General features: G+C 38.5%; 1 protein-coding gene and 1 pseudogene across 23 annotated transcripts in view; one reads left to right on the top strand and one right to left on the bottom strand.

Moving 5' to 3' along the window:
• The window catches only part of FN1 (fibronectin 1), a 68,839-nt gene that overhangs the window by 15,506 nt on the left and 29,611 nt on the right, over positions 1 to 23,722 (bottom strand). For 6 of the 23 annotated variants that reach the window (XM_051848221.2, XM_051848224.2, XM_051848228.2 and 3 more), the window contains exons 21-34: positions 21,587 to 21,681; positions 20,054 to 20,222; positions 19,481 to 19,567; positions 16,876 to 17,067; positions 15,333 to 15,605; positions 14,075 to 14,257; positions 11,910 to 11,999; positions 9,697 to 9,966; positions 8,461 to 8,577; positions 7,639 to 7,803; positions 6,960 to 7,115; positions 5,850 to 5,963; positions 3,397 to 3,584; positions 1,880 to 1,967 (exon numbers count right to left, since the gene is read on the bottom strand). In XM_051848221.2, coding sequence (XP_051704181.2) covers positions 1,880 to 1,967; positions 3,397 to 3,584; positions 5,850 to 5,963; positions 6,960 to 7,115; positions 7,639 to 7,803; positions 8,461 to 8,577; positions 9,697 to 9,966; positions 11,910 to 11,999; positions 14,075 to 14,257; positions 15,333 to 15,605; positions 16,876 to 17,067; positions 19,481 to 19,567; positions 20,054 to 20,222; positions 21,587 to 21,681 — 2,187 coding nt within the window. Of the gene's footprint in view, positions 1 to 1,879; positions 1,968 to 3,396; positions 3,585 to 4,761; positions 5,032 to 5,849; positions 5,964 to 6,959; positions 7,116 to 7,638; positions 7,804 to 8,460; positions 8,578 to 9,696; positions 9,967 to 11,909; positions 12,000 to 14,074; positions 14,258 to 15,332; positions 15,606 to 16,875; positions 17,068 to 19,480; positions 19,568 to 20,053; positions 20,223 to 21,586; positions 21,682 to 23,722 lie in introns of all 23 variants that reach the window. The other 17 variants (XM_051848223.2, XM_051848225.2, XM_051848230.2 and 14 more) reach the window with 3 other exon arrangements.
• LOC103348912 (small ribosomal subunit protein eS24 pseudogene) lies at positions 442 to 1,588 on the top strand (annotated as a pseudogene).

Raw genomic sequence — 23,722 nt, 5'->3', positions numbered from 1 at the left:
ATTATCAGTGGTTCCCTGGGCTGGCTTTATAATATCTACAAATATTTTGATGAGTTTTAAAATCATCATTCTACTGTAATGTAAAAGCAGGTGTAGTAGGAATTATTTTCATTTTTAAAAAAGATTTATTTTATTTATTTGAAAGAGTTATAGAACCAAAGGGAGAGGGACAGAAAGAAAGAGAGAGAGACAGAGAGAGAGAGAGACAGAGACAGAGAGAGAGAGAATCTTCCATCAGCTGGTTCACTCCCTAGATGGTTGCAACAGCCAGGGCTGGAGCTGGGTGAGGCCAAAGCCAAGAGGCAGCAGCTTCCTCTAGGTCTTCCACATGAGTGCAGGGGCTCAAGCACTTGGGCTATCCTCCACTGCTTTTCCAGGCACACTAACAGGGAGTGGGATTGGAAATGGAGCAGCCAGGACTCAAACTGTCACCTATATGGGATGTCAGCTTCGCAGGCGGCAGCTTTAGCTGCTAGCTACAACACCAGCCATGGTGTGGTAGGAGTTATAAGAACAAGACATCTAGTAAGTGTTTTGTCATTTTTAAGGTGTCATATCTTTTCTCTTAACAGAAAGGACAGATGATGAGTGTTTGGGATTTTATGTGACTTCTAAAAGAGCATACAGAAAACTTGAATCCGGGCCCAGTTTAATCCAATATTGACTACCCTATTAAGATACAGCAGAAAGGAGCCAGTGCTATGACATAGGGGGTAAAGCTGTTGTCTGCAATGCCACAATCCCATATGGGCGCCAGTTTGAGTCCTGGTTGCTCCACTTCCAATCCAGCTCTCTGATATGGTCTGGGAAAACAGTAGAAGATGGCCCAAGTGCTTGGGCTTCTGTACTCAAGTGGGAGACCCGGAAGAAGCTCCTGGCTCCTGGTTTTGGATTGGCTCAGCTCTGGCCATTGCTGCCACTTGGAGAGTGAACCAGTGGATGGAAGACCTCTCTGTCTGTCTTTCTGCCTCTGCCTCTCTGCAACATTGCCTTTCAAATAAATAAATAGATCTTTTAAAAAAAAAGATACAGCAGAGAGAGAAGGCTGTCATAAATGACATAGAAACCATCCAGACCAGGAAGTTCATGACTGACTACTTCAGAGGAAACAAATGCTCATTGATGTTCTCCACCCTGGGAAAGCAACTTTGCCAAGGTCAGAAATTCAAGAAAAACTAGCCAAAATGTATAAGACCACTCCTGAATTCATCTTTGTATTTGGATTCAGAACTCATTTTGGTGATGGCAAGACCATGGGCTTTGCCATTTGATTTATGACTCCTTGGATTATGCTAAGAAAAATGAACCCAAACCTAGACTTGCAAGAATTGGCCTATGGGAAAAGAAAAAGAGACCTCAAGAAAACAGTGAAAGGAGCCCAAGAATAGGATGAAGAAAGCCAGGGGGACTGCCAAGGCCAACATTGGTGCTAGCAAAAAGTGAGCTGGAGATTGGGTAACAGCCAAAGGAGTAAACATTTTGCAGTGATTTTATCTACGGTGATTGCATGAATTTTTCACGGGGATTAACAAACTGTAGAAACATTAAAAACAGAAAGAAAGGATATAGCAGAAGCCAGTGTGTGCTTCCCAGACTTTATACAAACAAATTCTAAAAGTAGAGCATAAACCAGGTAATAATTTTAATACAAAACACAAACATTATGATGTTATGAAGTGATTCCATTTTATGTGTAAGTTGACCACTTTTTCCAAAGTCTTCAAAGGTCACAAACAGCAGTATGTCAAAAAGGTGATCAAATCAGTTTCCAAATTGACATTCATTCCACTGTCAACAAAGTGATCTGAGACATCATGTACCGTTCTTCTAATTTCTGTTGATACAGAAAGTTTTTGAACTAAAATGTTTGATTACTTACTCTCTAGAGTGGTAATGACTCCCTGAACTGGTCTGCTTGTCAGAGTGTCCTTAAGAGCGTAGACACTCACTTCATATTTGGTGGCCACCTGGAAATAAGGGCACAGGAATCTTTAACAGCGTCATAACATGAAGCCCAAGGGGTATCCCTACAGTGGTAGTAAATGAAGTGATTACAAAAGAGAAAACAAACTAGCAAAACCTACAACACTATGAATTCCTAGATTAATTTCATTCCTACACTATAGATGATCAGCAGCGTATTTAAGTTAAATGAATTAAAGATGCTCTTGTCCGGGGGTGTGGGCACATGCAGTGGATTAAGCTGCTGCTTGGGATACCTACTACTGATGAAGTTTGTGGATTCAAAAGAGTTCCATGGCCTAGGTTGCTCATGTCAAGAGCCTCGGGTGATCACTGACGTCATACATAAGAGTGTTAATTGTTAGATTAACAACAGGAGTCACTGTGCATTTACTTCCCATGCAGGAACTCTGTCCTCAATGAGTTGTATTATGAATTAACTGTTAAACTTGTTATCAAATAGTTTTTTTTTGTGTGTGTGTGTACAAATTGTTGAAATTTTTACTTAGTTGGTCTTCTATGTATAAAGTTAATTGAAAATGAATCCTAGTGGAGAATGGGACTAGGAATGGGAGAGGGAGGAGGGATGGGTATGTGAGAGGGGGGTTTTGGTGGGAAGAATCACTACATTCCTAAATTTGAATTCCTTAATTAAAAGGTTTCTTGGAGGGGGGAGAAGTAAACTACAGATATGTCGAGTACTGAAAATAGTCTAAAAAAATCACATTAACGTAAGAATTGTTGAGAACCATGTTGTAGTAATTATCATACATTTGCTGTGACCTGAGAATCTAATATATTAATAAATTCCTTTAAAAATATTTTTAAAAAGGATGAAGACAGGTATTAGCCTATTTTTCTCATTTATGATCTGGAAAGTGCAAATCATGAATTTTTCTGATCATACATCAGCAATGAATTTGTTCTGTTCTATCTCAGAATCTTTCATTCTGTAAGTTTAGCTTTATACTAAATGTACATCAGCCCTCTAGATTCCCAGCTAGTTTTCTGCCTGCAATGTATCTAGAAGTATTTAAACTTGTTTTTGAGGGTAGGGTCAAGTCAGGTTAGTGCAAACTGGATAATATTCCTTGCAAATGTAATAGAACTCAGAAAATGCATCACTAAGGTGGTCTAACATATTCAACCAATGGATATATAAATTCCACCCCACCCCAGACTATCTTTGAAAATATGCAGAATACGTATAAAAGAGCTGCACAAAATGCAATGCTATTTATAATATTCTGTCCTGCAAGTCATCTAAAAGAGTTTAGGTCCACATAAAGGACTTCTCGAAAAAAAGTTACAATAAAATTATTTGATGGCAGAAGAAAAACACACAAAGAGATTATGACATCATATTTCCCACCCTATCAACTATGTAAGAGACGATCTACTTTATTATATCAATGAAAGAAGGTCACTTCTTACCATGAGTCCTGACACAACAACAGACGAGCTGTCAGGAGCAAGGTTGATTTCTTTCATTGGTCCGGTCTTCTCCTTGGGGGTCACCCGCACTCGATATCCAGTCAGCTGGACATTGGGTGGTGTCCACTGGGCACTCAGACTTGTGGGTGTAACCTGAGTGAACTTCAGGTTGGTTGGTGCAGGAATGGCTGTCAGGATGGTCATTGGTTAGAGGTTATCTTACAGGAAATGGGAAAAGGGGTAAAAAGTGAATTCCAACAAGTAGAATGGATTGTTCTTTTTTGGTTAGGTGAGTTTTGGGGCAAGTAGAGATTCAGGATGAGAAATACAAGGAGAGATGCAATGTAAGGAAATTGTTGAAAATAGGTTTTATATTTGCCAATTCTCAAAAATCACTGGAAATGCTTGGGAAAACCCCAGAACTCCAAGAAACTTTAGGTCTTAGAAGTTATTTTTTGTCTTCCCTTACAAACTAGAGAAGCTGAATTGGCTTATTGGCCATTAGGATTGATTTTCCATTCATATGAGGTGATGAGCAATGCCCCTTTTTATATATAAATTATCTTGGTATGGGAAAAACTATTTCACAGAGTATTTCATCCAAAAAAGATAGAATTGTATTTTTATTGTCTCTTTATTTGGATCCCATGGCAGATACCACTGCTAAATTTGAAGTATTCTTTGTGGTGCAGCATAAGAAGAAAATTGGCTCACAACAGAAGCAGAAAAGAGAAGCAAAGAGCAATAATATAGATTGTCACCTCTAGGGTATATGTTGTCACTAGGACACATCTTTAGCATTCTGTTCTGCTTCAGAAATAAAGCACAAGAGGATAAAGAATTGTGGAAAATGTTTGCCCTAATGACTATTTCCTATGTATCTGAATCACAATCCTTAAAGCAAATTACACACTGGCACATGCTATCTAACCAGGGAAGACAGGTCTTACCCATGTTTTCTAAGAATCATGCTGCTATGAAATGCATTTGGGTTCTTTTTTTTTAGAGTAGGCCCTAGGATGCCAAATTTCTTTCCTTTATACACAAAGAGATTTATCACAGGGAGTCATAGCTTATGAAATAATCCATAATTTTGCTATCATCTTCAAATGTCTTATTTTATGGCCTTGTTTATAAGCCAAGATACTCCAAAATCTCCTTTTATCAGATTTATTTACTTAACTAGCATCTAAATTTTATTGTTCATTACCATTCCTCTTTAAAGAGAGTTTCTCCTAATACAGAGTTTGTTGTTGTTTTTTACCCCCTTACATGGGAATCAATAGCCTGAAAGAGTATTATTCATTCAGCAGGACATTAAGTCACTGCTCCCATGAGCACCAGGTGGTGCAATTAACGATATACCTGTGGACTGGGTTCCAATCAGGGGCTGGCTCTCCATATCATCGTGCAAGGCAACCACACTGACTGTGTACTCAGAACCCGGCCTGAGGCCTTGCAGCTCTGCAGTGTCCTCTTCACCATCAGGTGCAGGGAATAGCTCATGGATTCCATCCTCAGGGCTCGAGTAGGTCACCCTGTACCTGGAAACTTGCCCCTGTGGGCTTTCCCAAGCAATTTTGATGGAATCGACATCCACATCAGTGAATGCCAGTCCTTTAGGGCGATCAATGTCTGTTAGGCAAATTAATGGTAAGAGGTTATGTGAAAAGCAAGTTGTGAAATAAGCATTTTTATAACATGCAAAGCAGTTTGGCAGATATAATTTTCTTTGATGAATTAAATTTCAATCAACCCACTATTAAATGCAAAGTTACTTGACACTTGCTTAGATATCTTTGGTTTAGAAATATTTAATGTTGAATCACTTACTAAAACACAGGTGTACGTAACACCCAGAAAAGTGCCCCCACAAGTGGGATTTATTTATATTAATTTTCAGACATTATACCAAGATTTGTTTTTTGCATTGTGATGTTAGTCTCACAGACCTGGATTTTCTATACCTTGGAAGTGGTAAAGTTGATTTTCAATGTTAGGTTCAGTTTGCTATAATCTTTTTTAAACTCTTCTTTTCCTCTGTTTATGAAACATCTGTCTTAAACACTGGTCTAGCCAGTCCTCTAAATGCTTCAGACATCATACGTTCACGAGGCACACTTCAATCAACTATACCATCCAGCTGTAGAAAAGAAGGTCCTAGCAAAATATTTTGTAGATTTGCTATAAGCAAATAAGATTGTGCTGAGGCCATTTGAGCAAAAGAAATTCAAAGCACAGCAACTAACTACAGTGGTTTCACAACTTCTTTCCCTTTAAGTTTATTGCTTGGCACTGAGAAGAAAGCATATTCACTAAGGGTTCAGCTCAAGCTGTAAAATAACTGACAAGATGGCTGTCCCCAGATATAACTGCATGACACACACAGGGCACTCAGAAACCCAGGAACAAAATTTGACTTTAAAAATGGAAACCAAGTGTTGGTCACGTACTGGTTACTGCAGTCTGAACCAGAGGCTGGCTCTCTCCGTTCCGGTTTTGGGCATAGACACTGACCACGTATTCCACTGTGGGTTGCAAGCCTTCAATGGTCATTTCTGTTTGATCTGCACAGAGAATGAAGAGCAAATACAGAATCTATGTGATCCACTATAAAGTCACCCAGATGCCCAGAAATTTTCACTTGTAGAATGATCATGAAAATATGGAGGAAAAGTGACATTAATTTCTTCTTGGATAAACCTGTTTATTGCTACCACAAATGATCATATTGGAATAAAGTCTCACATGAGGATAAACTCTAAAATGTAATGTGATGCTGCTCTTGGAAACAATAAAAATGAACTAGATTTTAATAGAGATTACCTTAAGATGTGAATTGAACAAGTATTTTATATGAAAACAAAAATGTCAGAGTTAAAAGAATCTGAAAATGTCAGTTAGGCCACCATCCCCCTTTTTTATCTTTGTGCACAAAAAACAAAACTCTGAAAGAGGATCTAAAAATTTAATATATCTATACCACTGGACAAAACCATGCGTGTAAAAACAGAAATGCACTTATCCTCAAATATCTATTGTGAACTGAGTTGTTCACAGTCTTGAGCCTTGAATACATGAATAGGGAAACTATGCCATGTGACACTAAACAAATAATACTCATGGCAGGGTGGCCATTTATTTATTTTAAAAGTTTTGTTTACTTATATTTATTTGAGAGATGGGAGAGAGAGACAGAGAGAGAGAGAGAGAAAGAGAGAGAGAGGGAGGGAGAGAGAGAGAGTGTTAGTTCACTACTCAAATGCCCAGGACAGCTGTAACTGGACAGCAGAGAAACCAAGGATCTGTAACTTTATTTGGGTTTCCTACATGGATGGCAGGGACCTGGGTACTTGAGCCATCATCTGCTGCCTCCCAGAGAGTGCATTAATGAAGGTGGACCAGAAAGCTAAGCCAGGTGCTCTGATATGGGATGTAGACATCCCAAGCAGTAGCTTAACTGCTACACCACAGTGCCGGTCCTGGTGACTATTTATATTAACAAGAATATCTTTTGGCCTGTTATGTCTATCCTGCTGGTTGTGAGTTGCTGGTATTCTTACCTGGGCCTGCAGTTTTAGTTTTTGTTGGTCCTGCGCCATTTTTGGGAGTGGTAGTCACTCTGTAACCAGTAACAGGGGAACTAGAAGGCAGCCACCTTACACTAATGCTATTATCCTGAACATCAGTCACTTGCATCTGGGATGGTTTGTCAATTTCTGCAAATAAAAACAAGGAGAAACTAGTGAAACCCAAGTCTTTAGGGATAAACCAGGACATTCACTTTTTCTCAATTTCTGGCACATAATCACATGACCACTTAGTCCTATTAATATCACTGAGATAGCTTTTTTGCGTGTAAGATAGGAAAATGCATCCATTCACCTTTACAACTGTTTTCAAGATGACTGTTTCCATCATGAAGAACTACACTCCAAGAAGGTGTTTGTCTTCTACTTTATCAACTCATCATTCATTTTTCAACAAATATTTACTGACTACTCCATAAACCTATCTCTGTTATAGGAATATATCAATTAACAAAACAGTCAAAAATCCCTGCCTTTTAGGTGCTTTCTTGTATATCTGGCTTGAAATTTTGTTACCCACAAGCAACAGCTGCAGGTTGTTCTCTTATTAAAAAGAAAATCAATTTGACAATGAAAAAATTACTTAGAGAGAACACTATAAAAATCTATCTGGTAAAAAAACTAGTGTTACCCCCAGAGATGGAGTCTGTACCTGTGTGGTAATCAATGGAAATTGGCTTGCTGCTGGCTGGGCTGTCCCCTCGGCCAGTGACAGCGTACACAGTGATGGTATAGTCTGCTCCAGGTTTAAGGCCACTGATGGTAGCTGTAGACTTGCTCCCGGGCACTGTGAACTCCTGGACAGGGCTATTTCCTCCTGTGGAGAAAAGGTTTAGTTCAGAGTGTGAGAAGTTTAGATTCACCTGGGTGTTAACCAAACTAACATATTGCAAGCAACATATAAATAATCCCTCAAATTGCTCATTCTGTTTTGAAGGACGCTGTAGGGCCTAAACAAAAACTTGCATGCAATAAGCCTTGATAAAGGTATAAAAATTGAGAGAAAACTGCGGTAATGCTATCTTAACATTCCAGGTGTAAAATGTCACTGCATTGTAGATTGGCATTAAAAGGGGGAATAATATAAGCCCCCAGCTCAGGACTGTGTGTACTGTATCCTTTTCAAAAACTGTGCTGGAATATATTCATGTTAAATAAAAATTGGAAAAATATTGAAAAGTAAAAAGAAGAAAAAATGAAAATCACTTATTTCACAAATGATATCCGTGAATTCACAGTACTTTTTTCCTTGACTCTGCTGTACCCTGTCTAGTTGTAGTCTATAAATAATCTTCTATGTTTATTTCACAACCATTTATATCATGCACATCTTCAAGTTGTCCTTGGAAAAGACAAGACTCCATTGAAAAGGCTTGCAAAGATCCTTTAACTGCATGTCCACTGCTGTGCCTGCAGGTCACCCACAACAGAAGCTGATTTGATCAGGGTGTGAAACAGCATTTTACTGGCATACCTGTTTCTCCATAGGTGATCCTGTAATATCTCACTGTGACAGCTGGAGCTTCCCAGCTGATCAACAGGCTGGTGGGAGTTGAGGCAATAACTTCCAGATCTCTTGGAACATCAGAAACTAGAAAAAACATGAGAAACATTTTACATCCACAATTTTCAAACAATGCCACGATTCACCATTCTTTTTCAAGATGATTGTCTTTATGATTCCTTCATGCAATAAGGTAAATATTAGACAAACTCAGCAGAATTAAAAATTATGAACAACTCAAGGTAAGAAGTTAAGGATCTCACTCAAATTGTGAAATAATGATTGTTTGAAATTCACCAAAGAATTTTTCCCTTAGTTTTTTTTTTCATTTTGACAAATATTTTAAGCTACAGAAAAGTTACAAAAATACTACACCCATATATCATCATCTTAGGTATTTGTTAATTGCTGGCATTTGCCACATTCGCTTGCTCCTTCTCTCTCTTGCTTAACCATTTGAGACTAGGTTATAGCCATCACAATGACACTTCCCTCCTAACTAATTCAGTGTCTAGCTCCTAAAAACAATGACACACTAAAATTATAATTTTAAGGCAACTCTGAAATACTTTTAAGTTTTCTATAATTCTGAATACACCTTACTTGCCATAAATGCATAAATATCTAAATCAGGTGAGAAATTTCTTGTGATAAAGAAGTGATTTTCTACCCGGCACCGCGGCTCACTAGGCTAATCCTCCGCCTTGCGGCGCCGGCACACTGGGTTCTAGTCCCGGTCGGGGCGCCGGATTCTGTCCTGGTTGCCCCTCTTCCAGGCCAGCTCTCTGCTGTGGCCAGGGAGTGCAGTGGAGGATGGCCCAAGTGCTTGGGCCCTGCACCCCATGGGAGACCAGGAAAAGCACCTGGCTCCTGCCATCGGATTGGCACAGTGCACCGGCCGCGGCGGCCACTGGAGGGTGAACCAACGGCAAAGGAAGACCTTTCTCTCTGTCTCTCTCTCTCTCTCACTGTCCACTCTGCCTGTCAAAAAAAAAAAAAAGAAAAAAAAAAAAGAAGTGATTTTCTTTCATATATTCTACAAAAGAGATTTCCTTCCACACATTCCCTCTTTTCTCTCTTAATGTCTCATAACTTTGATCTATTCTTTAAAGAGATTATCACTCCAATAACATAAAGCTACGTCAGATTATCCTATCTACATAGGAAAGTCTTCTGAGTTTCCTTGCAGACCACCAAAGAAGTTACCTGTTGACTGTTGGCCAATCAAGGGAGGACTTTGCTCTCTGCCATTAAGAGCAACGATGCTGACCACATACTCAGTGCCTGGATTGAGGTTGGTGAGGGTGATGGAATTCCGAGAAGGGGGCACTCGATCTTCCCGAGGTCTTCCAACACCATGCTCAGGATGATGGCGAATCCAGAAGCCGGTGATAGGGGCTCGAGGAGGAGTCCAATAAACGGTGAAAGAGTTGGGAGTGACATCAGAGAAGTCAATGCCAGTTGGAGCATCAAGACCTGTTTTTCCCAACCAGGGTAGGAAGAGGAGTGAAAAAAAAAGTAAGACACCACCAACTTAGGAGGTGAAGAAGGTGTGGGGAAAGTAACATATTCCAATGTCTGGGTCCTTTCTCATCAATGCCATGATTTACCATGAACCTCAGGTTACGATGTATAAGTCACATATGATTTTTAAGATCATAAACTGATTCAGTTCAACACAGCCAGTGCAAGCATTTAATTTTTCCTTTTTCTAGGGAATCTCTGTGATCCACATGTGTTGGTACAGTAGGTTTCTGCATCACATTTGAAGACTGGTGTTTAAGATACGGTGGGAATTGACATTTTTCATTTTTTTCATTTTTTTTTTTTTTGACAGGCAGAGTGGACAGTGAGAGAGAGAGAAACAGAGAGAAAGGTCTTCCTTTTGCCGTTGGTTCACCCTCCAATGGCCGCCGCGGCCGGCGCACTGCAGCCAGCGCACCGCGCTGGTCTGATGGCAGGAGCCAGGTACTTCTCCTGGTCTCCCATGTGGGTGCAGGGTGCAAGGACTTGGGCCATCCTCCACTGCACTCCCTGGCCACAGCAGAGAGCTGGCCTGGAAGAGGGGCAACCGGGACAGAATTCGGTACCCCGACTGGGACTAGAACCCGGAATTGACATTTTTAAGTGATTCAGTGTTCAAGTGTTCTGTTTTTATCCTCAGTGTAGTCTCAAAGTAACACGAGATCTGCATATGGCCAAGTTAAGTGCTGGCTCTCAAAGAAGCTTTCTGTGCTCAGGAAGGAATTGACAAATCACCAGAGTGGCAATGATATAAAAAATAAAAACCTTTTGAAAACTAAAGACATTCTCTAGGAAAAATTACAGTGCAGGGCATTCCTCATGAATTGAAAATGTAGCACATTTTTGAAAAAATCAACAATAATTTGGAGCATATATCATTTTGAAATATGTAACTTCTCTGGAACATCTAGCAAATTTCTGTTCCAGTTACCATATTCACTAATCCTGTCCCAATACATATTAATTCCATATTGACATATCATCACTCCTTTTTGGAAATAAATAGACTATAAATAATTAAAGAATATATCAAAATCTGGATTTTTAAAGAAAAAAATAAAATCAGCACTATTAATAAAGGGCATAATATTTACAGAATTTGATTTAATATTTTAAAAATTTATTTTAAAGGCAGAGTTAGAAGAGAGAAAGAGAGAGAGGGAGAGAGAGAGAAAAAGAGAGATCTCCCATCCACTGGTTCACTCCCCAAATGGCCACAACAGCAGGGCTGAACCAGGCCACAGCCAGGACACAGGAGCTTCTTCCAGATCTCCCAAGTGAGTGCAAGAGCCCAAGGATTTGGGCCATCTTCTGCTGCTTTTACAGACACATTAGCAGAGATCTGGATCAGAAGTGGAGCAGTCAGGACTTGAACACAGGACACAGGCATATATTTGGGATGCCTGTGTCACAGGCGGTGGCTTAACCTGCTGTGCCACAGCACCTGCCCTTAATTTAACTTCTTTCTTGTAGTAAATTAATATTTCATTAGGTAAAAAGTAGATATAAACCTGCTGGCTTAGTAAAGTGGGAAATACTTAGATGGCAATAACAGTGTTGCGTTAGCCTTAGATGCAGCTGTCTAATCATAACTCTTAGTAATGGAAATTATATTTTTGGCAGATTTTTTAAAAAAGAATACATGAATCTCAGCTCTCTCTGGAAGTAAAGAGTAGGATCTGAGTGACAGAATGACTCCTTACTAATTATAAATTACTAATTGTTGAATAGAATAATACCCTTTAACTTCAAGGCCAGGGATGAGAAAGTGATGACAAGGCAATACGCACCACCACCACCCCCAAAGATGGAGATGTGGTTTTAGAAGCAGCGTTTCCTCTTGTTAAACTGGTAAGTGAGAGTGACTTGATCAGCATATCCCCAACATGACTCACCTGTCTTCTGTCTTCCCCTGACAGGCGTGCTTTCATGTTGTTCATAGACACTGGAGACACTTACTAAATATTCTGTCCCAGGAAGGAGATCTGAAGAGGCAAGTGGGACTTATTTTAAACCTGTACTTGAAAGCATGAAAAACCAAAGCACTCCTGGGGCTATTTCAACTGCCAAATTATCCAAGCATCCTGTCCTATAGCCCACTTACACTTAAGGCTTCCTGGGGGCAGCCTGTGATTAGGTGACAAGAAGAATCACCTTGCCCTGTAGCCTCTCCAAGTCCTGCTCTCAGTTCCACCTCTATGAGTGCAACTCGCCTGAATTTGCAGTCAGATGGAGTTGCTGCAACATGGTGGAATTTCTTTTATCTTCTTGAGGGCTTTTGCTAGCAACTATTGTGGTTCTAAAGATTATCATTTACTCATCATAATCACCTGTGAAATGGATGGCTACTTTTTAAAGTGGCTTTATTAACTTATGATATGCCACAGATCTAGAAAGTGTAGAGTTTGTAGGCTTCGACATAAGTGTAACCTGTGAAATCATCACTGCATTCAAGACAATGAACATTTTCTTTACTTGCCAAAGTCTTGTTTACTACAATTATCCCTGTATTATAACTCAGAAAATGAAGGCACAAAGAGGTTATCTTCTTTAATTTATTTGACCAAAACAATACTGGTATTGACCCAGAGCAGGTCTTGGCAATTAGTCTTTATTGGAAAAGAGCCACACTCCATAGGGAGAGCAAAACGTATTACTATATTAAGATGATAGGAGAATATTTTTAAAAGGTTAGATAGATATCCCTGATTATCCTCCTTTCCCCAAAAGGTACAGAATTAGGTTTCTGACCTTTGAACCCCTACTCACTAGACTCCCATTCCCTTGCACTGCACATCACCTGCCCTTCAGTCTTTCTGCAGAGGCTCCTGTTAGGTTTGGAAAACCACAGGATTAGGGGGCTGTATGCTTGGACTCTGATTCTTCCTGCTCGGCTTGGGACAAATTCCTTAACCATTGGCAACTTCAGTTGCTTCATCTTTAAAACAGGATAATAATGACTTCTCTAGGGGGAATATGGCTACCAGGGTCATTTATAGCATTAGGATATCAACATGGTCTTAGAACACGCGGGTAGCACGTAACAGGTCTGTCGCTAAGTCGGGCAGAGATACAAGGGTTCATATGTTGACTGAGGCTGTAATGACTGATGTCCACAGGCTCTGGAATAGAAACAACAGCCCATGCATGTGGACAAGCAGATTTAGGAATGCTCTTGCCCTTAGCCATGAAATGAGAACCCAAGATCATGGCCAGGCTGAACTACATTTCTTTGTGTTTCATTCCCTAAAATGTTTGAAAGGTGGACGATACTGTCAGACCATCTTTTGGTAATGTACCTAAGTGAAAGCTAGTTTCCCTTTAGGTGAAATCTTTTTTCTTTTTCTGTATGTTACTAATATATTAAAAATAATAATTAGAAAACAATGTTTACATGAAACACAGTACTTCATTGCAGTCTACTCTTAATTTCTTTAACAAAAATGTCTATTCCAATATAGTAATGATATACAGTTTCCAGAAATTGTTGTTTAATGTCAATTGTTTTCTAAGTACTCAATCTTCTGAGAAATTCTGCTAACAGATGGTTGCTGAAGTACAAATTAAACTTCTGACTCTTAATTCAAAACAACATCCTGTATGTCCCAAGCAATTATTCTTTCTAAAATTTTCAAATATTAAAAAGATTACCTGCTGACACTTTTGAAAAGTTGTAATAAAACAGATATGGTGATACTATTTTTTAATCCTCATTTTTTCTCTAACAGTTAGAATTAGTTACATAATTTCTCTTACATTCACTTATTTTATATGCCCATAGGTGGAAGCAGAATTTGTAGTCTTGGAAACTGCTGGAGTTTTTCCACTATGATTTTTTAAATGTTGTAGATATCAAAGGTATATTAAGATAGCAATGAACATTACATCTTTCAAAGTTTACAGAGCTGCACATTGAATGTGGAGTTTAGCCCAGAGCTCTGCTGCACCTCCCTTGCTCTTACTCCTTTGCTCCCTGGCTCTTGCTCCTACATGAGAACTCAAAATTCGTGCCTTGTGTTCTAGGTTAGTATGTATTGCACAGAAACATCTGTTTGCTTACTTGTTAAGACCACTGCATTGTCCGAAGGAGAAATTGACAACTCTGCAACATCTTCCTCATTTTTCACAGGTGAGTAGCGCACCAAGAAATTGGTCAGTTCAATAGATGGAGGTGGGGCCCAGGTGACACGCATAGTGTCTGGACCAATATTGGTGAATCGCAGGTCAGTGGGAGAAGGGACAGCTGGTTTCAAATAGGAAGGAAGATTGAGTTAATGTAAACTAACAAAAAGCTGGAAAGGCAAAAGTAGTATTTCATGCATAAAGGAAACAGTCATAATCATGCAAATAGTCTAATCTAAATCAAATCTAAATCATAGTGTACTACTGTTAAAAATAAAACATTACACATAGTACTGTTAGGTCCCTTTAACCCTTCCGCCATCATCAATATATTTTAAAGAATATATTTTAATCTACTTCCAAATACATTGATTTCATGTACATTAATGACAACACTGAAGGTTATTTTATCCCAGGCTGAAAAGGCTTAAGTTGCCACACAGCAAAAAGAAACATAGCAGTACTTTCCAAAGAAACACATGCACACAGACAAAAAGATAAGAGGGTCCTAAATTTCACCCAACCTGAGATGTCTACAAGCTACTGGCAGAGCTACAATTCCATTCAGTGAATTCTACTTACAAGTGAAAAGGGTTCATGCAAATTGGTTCTCAGCATGTTTCTTACCATGCAGAGCAGAGAACCTATAAAATGTTGCATGCTTGTCCCCAGACTATGGTTAAAGAGGTGTTTCTTTACCTTGACATAGCAATAAGAGCTAAAATTCTGCAATGTTTCCCTTCTACCCGAAAACAACCTCCTTCCACTCTTTGATGATTCAAAGAAAGATCATGGTAGAGTTAATCAAGTGGAGGAGGAAGAGCATTCTGATACATTTTGGAAGTATACTCCTTGGTATTGGCTGGTGCTCATTATATAATTTGGTATGCACTTTAGATATTAAAAGATCTGCACATTTAATTAACCTTTGATATTTAATAGATCAGATATCTGACTTCTTCTAACTTTAGACATATATATTTGTGGTTCAACTGAAAGTACACTTTAAACTAGTTGCATATGTTTTATCTAATTAGTTTTGCATATGCATCGGATTCCTCATCCCTCAATCAACCCAGGTTTAATGTTTGGCCAATTGCTGGGCTCTCCCTTGAAACATCCATATTTAACCAGAGTGACTAGCGGCAGCATGCAACACCATCCATGTTTCAAACACAGAAGTTTTCAAAATTCACCCGTTTGTTGTGTCAGTGTAGTAGGGGCACTCTCTCCGCCATTAATGAGAGTGATAACGCTGATGTCATAGTCAATGCCCGGCTCCAGCCCTGTAACTGTGTAGTATCCTACCGAGGAGTCCACAAAATCTTCAAAAATAGGGATCCCTTCTCCTGCAGCAACTACTGTGATACGGTACCCAATAATGGTGGAAGAGTTTAGCGGGGTCCACCTCAGGCCGATGCTTGAATCGGTTATATCAACAAAGCTTAGGTCAGTGAGTTGGGGCACTTCTATTGAGTTAGAAAGCAAAGGGGGGGGCACAAGAAAATAGAGGCAAAAAAAGGAAAAAATAAAGCAGTGTATGTCAGGTTACTGGTGGTAAAAATTGATAGAATGGTAAAGCAATGATGGTAATATGCAATCTGTTTCAAATTATCTGAAAGGCTTCCTAAGCATCATGAATCATTTGCTTCCCAAGGGAGAAAAATACAGGTTACAATATTCTTTTCAGGATCCTCTTGCATTTTGAAAATCTACCTGAACATTACAGTTTCAGCTTCTCAGGTTCCTAACAATCATAGATCTGTCGAGGAAGACATCAAAATCATTCCTAGAACCCAGATAAAATATCTGCAGTATCAGCATTTTTGAAAATCTGAAAGTGTTGCAGTAGAAAAATAAAAGCTTGCATGAAGTTTTTTTTTTTTTTTTTTTTTTTTTTTTTTTTTTTTTAAACAGGCTAATGAATTTTCCCCCCCATACAAACACATGAGAATACCGTGGCCATAATGCTAATGCATTATGAATGCATGGGGGTGAAATGTGCCATACAAAAGCAAACAGGCCTGTCAAACAATGACAAATAGGCCTGAGTCCAAGGCCAATGCCAATATTTTAACATATAGTCAAAGCTATTTCATTGGTATTGCTAAAAACATTCTACCAAGTAGTGCAAAGGAAATACATCCATTTAATGCTTTTTACTCTGTCATAATCCACACAAGAAATAACACCTTGAAGATGAGGTCTTGACTTTTTTTTTTTTTACTGAATTTTATAAAAGAAGGATTTGAAGCTGTAAGATGAAGAATTGGACATGTCAGCCAAATTCTGTTTCAGTGCTCACATATGGAGACAAAAATTATTGTAAAGATTGCTGTTGGAAATTGGTATGGACTGTAAAATCAGGCACAGAGGTACTGATGGGATGCATTTACCACATTACTTTTAGCCTGTCAGCACTGAGTACAGACACATGACATTGTTTTAGTAATTTTTCCATGTGGGCAGACAGTACAGAGTTAAGGCCGTGGCTGCCACGCCATTACATACCCATCGCAACAAACAGCATCCCCGTGAAGCACAGATAGTGAAGCAGCGTTAACAGCAAGCATTTGTTCAAATAGTTGCTTTGACTTCATGGTTTTGAAGAGTGTGGTTGGGAAGTTGGAATTCAATCCCAAATATATTTTACACATTCAGCCCTTGGAGATAGGATGCTAATCCCCATTCTTACTAAAACTGCCACTCTATGAGGATTACGGTTTATTTTTCTATTACCTGGAATGATGGTGTCAGAAACAGGGACACTTTCCTTGTCATCTTTGACAGTGTAAACACTGACATTATATTCCAGGCCAGGACTCAGGTTTTCAAAAATGCATGAATTCTGATCGGCATGAACCACTTCTTCCAAGGAATACCCCTGCTGGCCATTGGTAGGGGTTGTGGTAATTCTGTAACCAGTAATATCTGAGGACGAACAGAAAGGAGGTAGTTATTACACAGAGCACTTGTGACCCAGAGCATATTAAATTAGATTCCAATGATGGAGCACAAAAGGGAATGGGGAAGAGACTTGGCATTTATTGGCGACTCCACTGTCATTTACTGCTTGCAACAACCTTGGAAGGCAGGGCTCAGATCCTCACTCTACAGACAATCTTGGATGTTACGTTGAACAAAACCAGCCTGACAAAGAATTACAAATATCACATGTTCTCACTCTTATGTGGAAGCTAAAAAAAAGTTCATCTCACAGAAGAGAGAGAAGAGTGGTCATGAGAAACTAGGAAGGGTTGTAGGGGAGAGGAGAGAGCAAGAGCTAGGTAATAAGTACCAAATGCTGTAAGATAGGGTGAATTAGTACCTATAGCATACCTTCTATAGCATAGAAGGGCAACTATAATTGACAATAATCTATGAGGTGCTTCAAAATAACAAGAAACAAAGGGTCTGAAAGTTTCCAATATATCAGTGATAAATATTGGAGTAGATAAAAATGCTGCTTACTAGATGTTGTCTATGTGTATCAGATCATTAGATGTTTTGTATATGTATCAAATTATCATACTGTAACCCATCAGTATGTATAAACATTGTGTGTCAAAAAAAGACCACTTTGAAGATAGAAAAAGAAGAAAACCTTGGAAAGGGAAATGATCACCAAAGGTGTTTCTATCTCCAAACTCCACACTCCCTCCACTTTGTTGTGCTTTTCCTTAATAAATCATTTATGGGACAGGTGTATATTCCATTTTGCTCACCTAGCTAGTACTGAATTGTCTGCAATCTAAGCACATTCCCTGAAGGGAGCGCTCTTAATTTAAAATATCTGAATCTATGGGATTTATAGGATGACAATCAGGAAAGGAAAATGGAAAAATATATATAGTAATATTGATTCTAAAAAATATTGGAATTGGGCAGGAAAAGGGTTGAAGGGGAGAAGAGAGACATTCAAATAAACATTGTGATGACTAGGGATCTGCAGGGCCTTATTAAATGTAAACCAAGAAAGTATAATTCAGTTAAACTTACTACAGGGCAAGGAAATGATGGCACATTTTCTCTTTAAGACAGAGTGAGCACTAAAGTGGTTTATAGAAGGAAATCCAACTGGGTGAGAAACAAATATTGAGAGCATTGCATTTGCCAGATGAGGCCATTAAGACTGGATATTGATGATCCAGCTGCCAGCAAGCATGAAAGTAGACAACTTCAAGTTTCAAGTCCAGAGTAACTTGACTGGAAATAGCGTAGCTCTGGCTTAAACTCTGTGTCCACAAATAATGAAAAGTTATTCAAAATCACCCAACTTCAAAGAAGATTAAAAACGTTCTCTGAGCTAGCTTTATTTTGTGTGATGGCACACATTAGACAAAGACTAAGAGCTGTGTAAGAATTTGTTTTTAGAGACATTTGAAAAGAATTTTAATAAGGAAAATTGAAATTGCTAAGTACTAAACCAAAGAAATCTTTTATTAAGAAGTAATGTAGTAAATATGCAATCAATTAGTTGAATCTTCTGTTTTTGTTTAATTTAGAATTTTCTCAATAATGAGTATTATATCTCAAAAGCAAATTCCTCAATATACCCAATATTAAATAATACATTTACATTTTAGCTAATATTTCTAACTGAAAGAGACTTTTATGTGGTTTTGGAAAAGATAATGAATGTCAAGTTTTCTGTCATTGCTATGATACATAATGCTACTTGAATACCATGATGGCTATCTTTTATGCATTTTAGAATTTTATAAATGATTTTCAACATGTAGAGTTTAGATAGAAGGATTTCAGACAAAACTTTGATTTAAACTTTTAAAATAGTCATGGGATTCCTTAACCAAATTTGTCAGTTTTGAATGTAAATGAAAAGCAAAATCAAAAACATGTAAGTTGTAATTTCCAAATATGTGATATTGGGTGTGAGAAGGAGTCAAAAAATTTAAGTTAGGAGCCGGTGCTGCAGCATAGTGGAATTATTTGAATAATTAACCTAGGATATATGATAATTCACAAAAGGTAAATTACACAGTATGATTTCAGTCATTTGCTTGGCAATTTTTAATTCACTGAACAAAAGGCACCTTTTAAAATGCTTTTCTTTGGCCCTTATGACTCCTTCTAACTGCATAAAGGTCTGCCTTGCCCCCACATGCTACTACAGGATTGTTGTCTTTTCTGAAATTTAAGGAAACATGCATAACACATCCTACCTATCACTCTTTGATGGGCACCCAATACTCCCGTACTTTTTATGGAGAGCTGAGTATCTGTAATCTGGACCCTATCTTTGTCTGAAAGGAACACAGCTTTGTAAAACCTTTATCTGAGAGAAGATTATGTGCACTTGGCCTTGAGTTCATCGCGGGCTTACCTGGGGTGGTGCTCTTCTCCCAGGAGACGGTAAGCACTCCAGTGTCAGGGTTAGCTTCCAGGTGCAAGTTCGTAGGTGGAGACAATGCTATTGTCAAAGGAAAATTTTAAATTACAAATTAAAGCTAACAGAAGGCACTGGGCCTATGGAATATTACTTTCTTTGCTCTACCTTCCTTCCCTTCCATCCTCTCTTCATTCCTTCATCAGTAACAAAACTTATTCTACAAAAACTTGGTAGACAGTAATTCTCCTACTTCCCAGAAGATTTTTACATGATTAATGATTTTGTGAGATGAATAAAATTAGTATTTTTAATAGTTTTATCTTGGCAGTCTATAAACATTCTTGATATAGAAAGAACACTTCTGATGCCATGGAATATAATATGGCATGAGTTGAACCTGGTACTCCAAATTCAGAAAAAGCAAATACTTTAGGTAGGGATGGGAAATTTCCCTGAGCCGTTATCACAAATAAAAAGTGAAACTGTTACTAGCTTTTATTTTAAAGAAAAAAAGTGGAGCAGTCTGAAACGCTAAAAGGAAAGAAAGAGGAAAAGAACTCTTCTTACGTGTCACCACTGTGTTTACGATCGGAGCGTCTCTTTCCTTTCCGTCTCTCAGGACTTGGATGCTGTAAACATATTCTACACCGGGCGTCAAACCAGATACAACGATGCTCCCTGATTCTGAAGTCACTTCTCGGGGTGCTTCCCCTCCCTGGCTGGGTCGTACACCCAACTAGAAGAAAGAAAGCAGAGTACACACTGAGGACAAACATGTTCAGAGCTGTGTACTGCTGAAAGGTTGCGGTTATACTTTACATAGTATGAATGCTTTGAGTGACACAAGGTGATTCTCTCGGGGAACAGACTTGAGGATCTTAGCTCTATTATGTAATATATTGGCTGGAAATTCCCAGGGTGAAAGAGGTATCTTCAAAATTGCATTAAGGTGGCTTATAACAGAAGGCTCCAGAGACACATCATTATATATTATTCTTCTTCAGCTTTGGGCCATCTGGTTCTTCATTTCTACTTTGTGCTAAAAGAAATCCCCTAGCTCTCTCTTTAATCAGTTATCCACATTCAATTCACTTTTTAGTTGTCATTGAAAGCTACCAGTCCCTGTGGTTCTCTATATTGCAAAAACACTCTTTTTGAAGAAATATCATCCTAAGTTCAACTGCAGGATGATACACTACGAAGGAAGAATTTAAATGAATATGCCCACAAATTCGATCATAGCAGCCTAGGGTAACACTGTTATCAAACAGTATTTATGTCTACAGAAAATTCTTCATATGCTATAAGGCTTTTGACTCATAATGACACTATTACGAAAAACTTAAAAGGTGTACAAGCAATCTTCCAAAAATATTTTCTCTATACAAGCAGCATAATCATTGATTGGACACTGGCAAACTCAGATAAGTTTTTTAAAAAATAAACAATTATGAGTATGAGGATTTAGTATTGATTTCCAGTCATAAGGAATATTCCTCTCTCCATACTATGAATGCCGAAGAAATGAATTCTGTTAAGCATATTCATGTATCCATCACTTTCTAATATCACTTTAAAGAAATTAATCCAGATACCTATAGGGAAGACCTTAATCTTGACTTCCATTAAGAGATTCCACCCACAGGGCTTTGAACACATTGGGATGAAACTGACTGGATGAAAGTGTGATTTTTAAATGACTCGGAGTTAAATTGGTCTCCCTAATTGGCTTTCATGAACTCACTGACAGCTGTTTAGACCAACAATACATCAAACTGAGCCATCTTCTATTTTTTTCAAATGGAAAACCCTGGGGGGAGAAAGGGTAGAGAAAGCAACAACTAACAGTCCCTGCTAATGTTTCTCCTTTGCATGGAAAGCACTTTCATAGCTTCACTGCATCTGTCAGCCGAGCATTTAGGGAGGAAGGCAAGACAGAAGTGTTGCAAGGCTCTGCTGAGGTGGTCAGAGAGGCAGGACCAGCAGCAGGTGACAAAAGCCATGTCTGTTGACTCCCAAACAACCTGTCTCCATCTCCTGTGGGAACACAAGAGCACCTCCTAGCTCTGTCACAGGAAACTGGGAACATCTGCAATTTACCTTAAAACCAATTCTTGGTGCAGGGGTCCATGTGATGACAATGCTGGTCTCAGTCACCTCTGTGCTGTAAGGGGGTATGGAGCTCTGAGGCTGCACTGTGAAATAGAATCAATGCACGTGTTCACACCTTGGAATAATACATAGCTGACTGCATAGAACAAGACAACAAGTATTTTTTTTTTTAATCGAGAATCTAACTTTTCTCAACTGGTAGATCAAGAACCTGACATACATTCCTTCACTAGATGAAGATTTGGAGAAGATTACGGCTTTTAAATCCTTAATGCACCACTCAAATGAACTGGAACCTGGTTAAAATGTAGGTACTGATTCTGCAGGTTCAACAGGAAACAAGGCAATCTGACAAACCTACAGATAAGACCAACTCTGTAGGTCTGTGAATCACACCTGAGTAACAAAGGGCTAGAGGACCTCTGAGGAGGTCCCTTCCAATTCCTTAGATTCTAAAACTTATGTCTTTTCATCAGTTTCCCAAATCATCAACATAACATCCCTTATAAATAGTTAAGATGGTTAAATTTTAAATAATGAACTTAAAATGCATTATGCTGAATTATTTCATAATGATGACCAATTATTATTGGTTGTAGTTAGAGACTGCCACATAAAAGTTAAACAAAACCCTGCCACCATGTATATACTTTAAATTCCCTTTAATATGATTATTCATTCACAATATTACTGCATAAATTTAGTGTCTTACCACTAAAATTAGTGATTGTAAGTTTATTTTTGCATTTCCTAGCATCCTGAAACCACTGTTAATTCTGAGTGTAAAAAATATTAAAGACAATAAAATCACAGAAGGAAAAAGAAAATTCTGTACACACAAAATTATGATACATTCCCAACAATCTTGCAGATATAAATTTAGAAAGGTGAGACCTCAGAAGGCAAGGTATTTGAGTTGGGTGAGTTAATGCCAAGATTTTCAGATTGGATGGCTTCACAGTTCCTTTTTCTTTATGGCCCAATCAAATTCTGTTCCACTGGACAAGAAACTGCTGACTGCAGGTCTACTAAACTATGAGTGGCCAGTAAGACAGAGTTATCCTCCAGAGTTACATGCACATGGACTCAAAAGTCTTCAATCTTTACTCAACTCTGGTTAATTTTTTTTTTCTTTGCCATGGGGAATTTAGGTCCACTTTGCAATTCTACTTTTCTCTCCTGGTCAAGATTTTAATGTACAGTTTTGAATTTTTGTTTTTAAAATACTATGTGGGAAAAAAGTCAAATATATGTGTGGGCTTCTTGGTAATGGCTGTCATAGCTGAACTGATGTGGAGCTGGTTTAAAGAGCTATTTCATAAGTACGTCATTATTTTGATGGCATTGGGGCTGGGGGGACTAGGATGAGTGACAAATGATCCCTTCTAGTGCCTCTAAAATCCCGCACACTACTTGGCTGCTGCCCTGGCCAGCCTTGTGTGATCATTTTTAATGGCCCAGAAGAAACAATTCATTGAACAGTCAGTTTATTTGACTGAACATCTGTGAAAGCTACAACTTTTTCACAAATTACATTCTCCTTAACCATCCTGGGCTTTAGCACTGGGTATTTTCTATTCCTTGAGCCAGCCAGCTAGTACTTCCCAAGTTTAAGATGATGCTCTCTGCCTGGGAAGACCATTACAGGAAAATCACCAAACCACAAACCCGCAAACTGATGTCAAACAAAGGAGGCTGTGGTAAGTAGGAGCTATGAGTTCTGGCAGGTCTCGTTAGGTGAGGAACAGCTGGCTGGTAAAGAAATAAAATTTTCACTATCGATAAAGGAAGTAAGTGAAATTTTCCCCAGAAACAGCTTTTTTCCTCCCACTTTTCTCACATTTGCTCTTTAGAATTTACCACAAGTTATAAACCTGAAAAAAGTTATTCCCAGAATTCAGCTTAGTCAAACTGTAAAAAACTACAGGAAATTAAAGTAATTTCAAAAACATGCAAGCCTTGCTGATGTTTACAGTTTGAGGGAGTGCTCAAAAATTAAAGCCTTCATTGGTTAATTTAAATCTAAATTTGGTTGAAAACTGTTTTTATTATTCATTCTTCAATCAGTCATCTATTCAACAAACATTATTTGAAAGTACACTATGTACAAGGCACTGTGTTGAC

This window comes from Oryctolagus cuniculus, chromosome 3, assembly GCF_964237555.1.
Source record: "Oryctolagus cuniculus chromosome 3, mOryCun1.1, whole genome shotgun sequence".
NCBI classification, from domain to species: domain Eukaryota; kingdom Metazoa; phylum Chordata; class Mammalia; order Lagomorpha; family Leporidae; genus Oryctolagus; species Oryctolagus cuniculus.
Note: the sequence above shows the minus strand (reverse complement) of the source record. Positions and strands in the feature narration are given on the sequence as shown.